The sequence below is a fragment of the Alexandromys fortis genome, unplaced genomic scaffold (assembly GCF_014885135.2).
Source record: "Alexandromys fortis isolate MF-2015 unplaced genomic scaffold, M_Fortis_MF-2015_v1.1 scaffold_186, whole genome shotgun sequence".
NCBI classification, from domain to species: Eukaryota; Metazoa; Chordata; class Mammalia; order Rodentia; family Cricetidae; genus Alexandromys; species Alexandromys fortis.
The window spans coordinates 2,414,780-2,421,934 of NW_026068067.1; the positions used below are offsets into that span (position 1 = coordinate 2,414,780).

At 54.5% G+C, this 7,155-nt stretch overlaps 2 protein-coding genes across 7 annotated transcripts in view; one reads left to right on the forward strand and one right to left on the reverse strand.

The window, feature by feature from the left end:
* Brme1 (break repair meiotic recombinase recruitment factor 1) overlaps positions 1–7,155 on the reverse strand; it is a 29,390-nt gene that overhangs the window by 2,096 nt on the left and 20,139 nt on the right. For 2 of the 6 annotated variants that reach the window (XR_007588500.1, XR_007588499.1), the window contains exons 8-9: positions 5,645–5,737; positions 675–778 (exon numbers count right to left, since the gene is read on the reverse strand). Coding sequence is in view for 3 of the 6 variants with exons in the window: in XM_050120821.1 (XP_049976778.1) it covers positions 5,245–5,365; positions 5,645–5,737 (214 nt within the window). In the remaining 3 variants the exon portion in view is untranslated. Of the gene's footprint in view, positions 1–670; positions 779–3,926; positions 5,366–5,644; positions 5,738–7,155 lie in introns of those variants that run through there. The other 4 variants (XR_007588498.1, XM_050120823.1, XM_050120821.1 and 1 more) reach the window with 4 other exon arrangements.
* Nanos3 (nanos C2HC-type zinc finger 3) lies at positions 6–3,900 on the forward strand. The gene is given in 2 exon segments (XM_050120825.1): positions 6–811; positions 3,661–3,900. Coding segments are annotated over 2 exon segments (537 nt in total). The 5' UTR covers positions 6–342; the 3' UTR covers positions 3,729–3,900.

Consider the following 7,155-nt stretch of genomic DNA (forward strand, 5'->3'; position numbering starts at 1 on the left):
AGAGAAAAAAAATTAGTAAACCACGGTCAGTGTGTTTCGCCCTGGGGCAGAGTTCTTAGCCAGCCCCTAGCTCTTCACCTAGATGGCCACCTCCCACAGAGAGGGGAAGCCTTGGGGGTTCAGTGGCTTCTGGTTTACCTCCAGCCCACATAAACACCATATACCCCCTGGGCAGGTATGTAAGAAGCCCCCAGTGACAATGGGGGACCCCCCCCAGAGCCTGCCCGCTCCACCCACTCACATCCCCTCAAGGTAGAAAAGCAGCCAGAGAGGCCTGAGCTTCAGGGACTGAAGAAGCGGGAGCCAGGCAGCATTTCCCTCAATCTGCTCCTCTGCCCAGCCATGGGGACTTTCAATCTGTGGACAGATTACCTGGGCCTAGCAAGCCTGGTTGGGGCTCTGCATGAGGAAGAAGAGCCTGATGTCAGGCTGGAGCCCAAGCCAGAGCCCAAGCCAAGCCCAGAAAGCCAGAAGGCCAGCAAGGGATCCTCAGCAGCTCCTGAACGCCTGTGCTCCTTCTGCAAGCACAATGGCGAGTCCCGTGCCATCTACCAATCCCACGTCCTGAAGGATGAGGCCGGCCGGGTGCTGTGTCCCATTTTGAGGGATTATGTGTGTCCCCAGTGTGGGGCCACTCAGGAGCATGCCCACACTCGACGCTTCTGCCCACTCACCGGCCAGGGCTACACTTCTGTCTACTGCTACACCACCCGGAATTCTGCAGGCAAAAAGCTGACCCGGCCTGACAAGGCAAAGTCACAGGATGCTGGCCACCGCCCTGGAGGAGAAACAGCAGCAGGTGTCTATGCAGGTGGTGTAGGGACTGGGTGGAGAAGGGACCCATTCTAGGCTCTCAGCTCTTTGGGGTGTTTAAGTATGTGTGGTGCCAGTATCTTGGAAGCTAAGCAGCCAGTTGTGTAGAACTGAAAGCATTCTGCAAGTGTGGCATAGAGCATTGCTCAGGAGCGTGGGGTGCATGTTGCTGTGTGGTGGAGCATGGCTCAGGAGCGTGGGGTGCATGTTGCTGTGTGGTGGAGCATGGCTCAGGAGCGTGGGGTGCATGTTGCTGTGTGGCCTTTCACGAGTCACTCCCCTGCTAGGTGGTGGTGGTAGCGCACATCTTTAATCCCAGCACTGGGGTGGCAGAAGCAGGTGGGTCCCTGTGAGTTCGAGGCCAGCCTGGTCTACAGAGCAAAGCTATGCAGAGAAACCCTGTCTGGAAAAAGAAAACAGAAGTCATTCTCCCTCTGAACAACTGAGGCAGATGTTCTAGGGTGTGGTGGTGAGCTCTGATTTCTACTTGGGGATCAGGAGTTGTGAAGATTGGGGGAAGCTGCTAAACCCTTCCTGAACCCAGAAATCATTTGTTCATTTGCCAAATAACACTTTCATGCCTGTTCTGCCCTGGGTGCTGGGTTAGTAGTGAACGAGGTAGACAGGAGAGTGGCATTTAAGGCAGTGCTGAACGGGGAGCAGAAGAAGGGGTCCCACTCAGAAGGACTTCCTGGAGAAGGTGACTTGTAGGAGTCTTAATTCCTTCATTTCTGGTGTGGGAGGTGGGAAGTGTAGCCCGGGCTTCTTGGAAACTATTATCACAAAGTCCGTGTGACTGAGTGTGTGTGCTGTGGGGTAGCTAGAAATAGTTGGATCTTTGGGGTGTCACTTAAGGGAGTTAGGGCTCATGCGTAGTGTTTAAGAGACCCCGAGTTTGCTCCGCACTCAGAAACATAAAAAGGTTGGGGTGCCAGGCCAGCACGAAGACTCCTGGGTAAAGATTGCCTGTAATGCTGAAGCCCCAAGTTTGATGTCTGGGATCCATGTGATAGGAGAACACTGATTTCCTTCAAGTGTCCTCTGACCTCCACACCACAAACACAGCAAGGAGGCTTCTCAGAAGGGGTCCAGAGCCCCATGGTTGTCATGGACCTGAAGACTCTGCTCCAAGCCAGCAGGGTGGGAATGGGGGGACAGGATGGAGAGGCTGCAGTTGGACCCCTCAGGAACTTGCTTGGTGGATCTGTGCTGTTACAGTGTGGGGCCTCCCCAACAAATGCAGAACAGCATCCTCCAAGGCCAGACCTTAGCACCTGAAACTAAAAGGTTTTGAAAGATTGAGGTGTGTGCGTGGTTTGCCTGCCCGTGCACTTCGGAAGAGGGTGTGGGATCCCCTGGAACTGGTTATAGATGGTTAGAAGCCACCATGTGGGTTCTAGGAATTTAATCCCAGTCCTCTGGAAGAGCAGCCAACACTCTTAACTACAAAACTAGCTCTCCATGGCCCTGTTTAGTTTTAATGGTTTGCATGCTAATGGACCCTAGGGCCAGGATTTCAGAGGCAAGGGTCTAGCTATATATAGTGTGGCACCCCGTGCATGATGTCCTGGCGTTTTTCTTTTCTCTCCTTACTTTTTCTTCTCTCCCTCTCTTCTTTCCTTTCTTTTTTCAAGACAGGATTTCTCTATGTAGCCCTGGCTGTCTTGGAACTCACTCTGTACACTCTGTAGACCAGGTGGTCTCCAACTCACAGAGATCTGCTTGTCTCTGCCTCTGAGTGCTGGGATTAAAGGCGTGCGCCACTACCACCCAGCTGAGATGCAGATAATTTTATTTCGTGAGTATGGATGTCTTGCCTGCATGTATGTTTGTGTACCACCTGTGAGCAGTCCTGAAGAGGTATGTGAAGCCCTGGAACCTGAGTGGCAGCTGGTGGTGACTGACCACATGGGTGCTGGGAACCAGATGGGGGCCTCTGCAAAGGTGCTGGGTTTTGGTAAGCTAGCTCTTTCTTTCTGAGACAGCACTTCACTTTGTAGCTCAGGCTGTCCTGTGGTGTGTTGGGATAGCAGGTGCTTGCAAGTCTAATGGCTCTGCCGGCCTCATTTCCTCTGAGGCCTCAAGAGGGAAACCGAAAGTTTGTGGGTGGGACACTCAGGTATTCTGCTGGCTGCTTCACCATGGTTTGGTTGTTGGCTGTGTGTTTGTCTCCCTGGGTAGTCTGGGAGCTCCGGGAGGGTGGCAGTGGACTGGGGTGTCTCCCTTAACCTTGCAGTGGAACTCTGGTTAGAGGCAGGTTATCTGCAGGTGAGAATCCCATTCTGTGAAGTTTTTGTTGTTGTTGTTGAGACAGTCTCTCTCTGTAGCCCAGGATGGACTTGAATATGCCTCAGCCTCCCTATGCTGGAATAGACATGAACCCATGCCTGCCTGTTAAGAGTTTTATGTTACTGGTCTGATGTGGAGATGGAACCCGGGGCCTTCTGCATGTGGCTCCACAGCCCTATCCCTCCCAGTGGGATCTTGAAGGGACTCAGCCCTGAGAAGCTCACGATGAGGAGTTATATGGAGATGATGGTTTCAGAATTCTGAAGGGACAGGAATACCTTCCTGGTACTGGAGGGTGCCCTCACTAGCATGCTGCCACAGCAAGCTGAGAATTGCATTCAGAGTGTAAGAAATGCAAGGTTCCATGCAGCCTGGCTGAGATATCACTGTCCCTTGAGTGGCATTTCTGTGCTTTGCTCTGGGTCCCAGGATGACAATCCCAGGTGTGGCCACCAGGTGGCGCAGCAGCCCGGGCAGCCCTAAGTGCCTCCATGAGTGCCCTGCCCACCCATCTGAGCCACTCATTTCACATTTCTCTCCTCTGCTTTCAACCTCCAGGTTCCAAAAGTGGCAGGAAGCCCTCTGGACCTTCACCCTCGGCCTGAAGTCCCTCCACTACGGCCTAGGAGCTTGGAGTGGGGAGGGCGATGGGGTACTCTTGCCAAGGCGTGCTGGAGACTGGACCTTGCTTAAAGGCACTGAGGCTGGCTAGTCTTGTTGGAGATCGCCAGCCTCCCCCCCGCCCCCCAGTTCTGCTTGCGCTGTTGCAACAGCACCCAATAAATGGTGAAGAGTGGAGCCGGTCTGGGGACAAGTTGGTGTGAATGGTTGGCAGGGACCCCAGTCTACGGACCACATCCTCACTCCCTATCACCTAACAAACTGCTCCTTAAATCTTGGGGTCACCTTGGGGAGCTGAATCAGGAGCGACACCATTAGGGCAGCTGTGAGGTGTGTAAACTCCCAGGTACCCACTGCATACTGATATGCAAAATAGGGGCCTCTTGCACTGAAGGCACACAGGGCTCCAGGGAAACAGGCTGGTACAAGTGCAGGGATGGGCTTGACTGCGAGATGCTCTGCCTGCATTCATCTAACTGGCCTGAGGCTTCACTCTCGGTCCCTGTTCTTCTGGGGCTGAGGTCAGAACAGGAATTAGATTTCCTGGGACCCTCCTTGTTCCTGGTCTGGGGTGGGCTGGGAGCCAGGGAAGAGGAAGGTGACCGGAGAAGGGCTTCTTAGTAGCCTCAGGTCTGTGAATGGCATTGGGACAGCAGCAGCTCCTTGCATAACTCAGCATCCAGAGTCTGAGCCCAGAGCCGGGAGGGACTATGTGGGGTCATACCCTGCCTGTTTCATAGGGTTCCCTAGGAAGAGGCTCAGTGGGGAGCCTGAGCCTCCTAGGCATATACTTCAGCAAAGAGGATGACTGCCCCCAACGCAGCCAGACACTGTCATGTGCAGAGGCAGGGTGAGGGAAGGGAGATGATCAGAGCTCGTTCCTAAGCAGTAGGCTGGGGTCTCACCCTGCCTGGGACCTTGTCTTTGTGCCCTCCACCTGTGTCTGGATGTGACCAGTGTGTACACAGCCATTCTCCTGGAAACCTGGGACACTGAGCTGTGGGGAGCCCCTGACCTGTGTTCTGGCTAGCCCTACACCTAGCCTTCTGCAGGTGGAGGAGACAGTAGAGTGGTCCATGGGCAGAACATACGAGCTGGGAACGTCTCCACCACACAGCTGGGACTCACGGGCTATGACTGCACCGTTTATTCACCACTTTCCCAAAAGTAACATGGACAAAACAGGGAAAAGAACAGAGCACCTCTCGCGTCCCGAGACAAACGGGGAAAAGAACAGAGCACCTCTCGCGTCCCGAGACAAACGGGGAAAAGAACAGAGCGCCTCTCGCGTCCCCAGACAAACGGGGAAAAGAACAGAGCACCTCTCGCGTCCCGAGACAAACGGAAAAGCAACCGCATCTCAGCTCAGGAGGCTCTGGAAGCTGGATGAGCACCTGTGGTGGGGCCTGCTGTCAGAGGACGTCCTGAAGCTCAAGTAGTCTCAGCCTCTTGCATACGGAGCTTAGGTAGACTGACCCCCCCAAAGGCCTAGAGAGCTTGGGGGGTCCAGGCTGGAACAGCCTACAGGTCCCTCCAGCTCTGATCCCCTCTAGCAAGGCTCCCCTTTGTCAGGTAAGGCAGAGGCTTGGCTTTCCTGCGCTTGAAGGCCTCCAGTTCCCGGTGGGTACTCATAATCAGCCGGCTGCAGAAGAAAGGGAAATTAGGAGTACCAGCTGGGGCTCCCGCTGCACAGGGCCGACCCGACCACACCTGCCAGGTGGCTCCTCACAGGTGCAGGCACATCCTGCCCTTTGAAGGTAAAAGCCTGAGCCCTGCAGGTCAGAGGTGACAGCAGGAATTCTACCACACAGATGTGGTGGAATGTGGCAGGACTACCAGATATCCATCCCCCCTCCCCGGTCATACTGCCTCAGTTTCTGCTTTGTTCCCTATCCTCTCTGGTGACTTGAGCTGCCCTTACTTGAGACTGGAGAGCTCCACCACGAGGCCACGTACTGTGTCTGTGGCATCTTGCATCCTGCAGGCATTTTGGACCCAGGTCCCCGTAGCCGGTCTGTTGGGAGGAGGAAGAAGGGAATGGCCGGAGTGCTCCGGAGTCAGCCATTCACTGGGTTTGAGGGGCTTATAATGGCCGACCCATTTCCAACTGCCCCTCCCTGCACCAAGAACATCCTCCCTCCAACCCTGCCACCACATACTGCCATGCTTGGGCTGCTGCCATGGCCTTCCTCACCAATGGGCACCACCTGGCTATTCTCCCAGTGCCTCTGAGGATTCTGGAATATTCTTTCCCAGTTAACTTGATCATTAGATTTTAACTCCTTAGCGCCCCCCCCACACACACTGGTTTTTCGAGACAAGGTTTCTGTTGCTTTGGAGACTGTCCTGGAACTTGCTCTGTAGACCAGGCTGGCCTTGAACTCACAGAGATCCGCCTGCTGCCTGCTTCTGCCTCCCTGAGTGTTGGGATTAAAGGCGTGCACCACCACTACCCAGATGAGCTACCCCATTTGCTCCCCATAATCCCTAGCATTCAAGATAATCTGGAAGGGACATGCCACATTTCCCATAGGGATGTGCAACCTATATATATGTACAGGCAGAATAAGGACCCTGTCAGCTCAGGCTAACAACTGTCTCCCTCTGAATCCCTATACTCACGAGTCCCGGTTCGGCCATACAGGCTCCAGGCACCTGCTGGTAGCTGCCTGTTGGGCCCTTAGCTGGCTAGTTTCCTTCAGCCCCAGGCCACCCACTGGACCCAGGACCCACTCTGGAGCAGCACTGACTGGGACATTTCGCAGGAATAACCTGCTTCTGGCACACTGAAGGAGAGTGAGAAACGTAGGGGAGGGACTGTTGACAAGTGGCAGGCAGAAGGCTGGAGGAGGGAAAGGGGCCAAGGAGGTCAGGGTGCCATTCTAGCCCTCTTTTGTGATTGCCTGATGGAAACAGAACCTTGGCAGTAAATCATTGATAAGCCTCTGCAGAGACATGGTCAGGTTCAAATGCAACGTCATTAGAGGGAAGGCCTGTGAGGGCCAGACAGGGCAGTGAGGAGAAAGGGTGGGGTAGTCCCTAGGGTACCTGCCCAGAGCCAAAGCTGGGCACTCTCAGACTTGTTTCTACTCACAGTTCCTAGCCCTGACTAGACACCAGTTTATGGAGCTCAGGACCACCCATGGACAAAGAGGCTGGAACAGTCTAAGGTGCTGGAGGGATTGCCCCAGGGGACTCAGCTCCTAAGGACAGGCACTTCTTTGAGTGTGGACCATGGGCCACCTGAGTTCCCAGGATATATAGTACATGGTGGTTGAATGACAGGTTTAAGCTGGGTGGGAGGCAGAGGCAGGTGCATCTCAGTGAGTTCGAAGCCAGCCTGATCTACAAAGTGAGTTCTGGGACAACCAGGGCTACACAGAGAAACCCTGTCTCAAAAAAACAGGGGGGGGGGGGGGGGAGGGAGGGGGG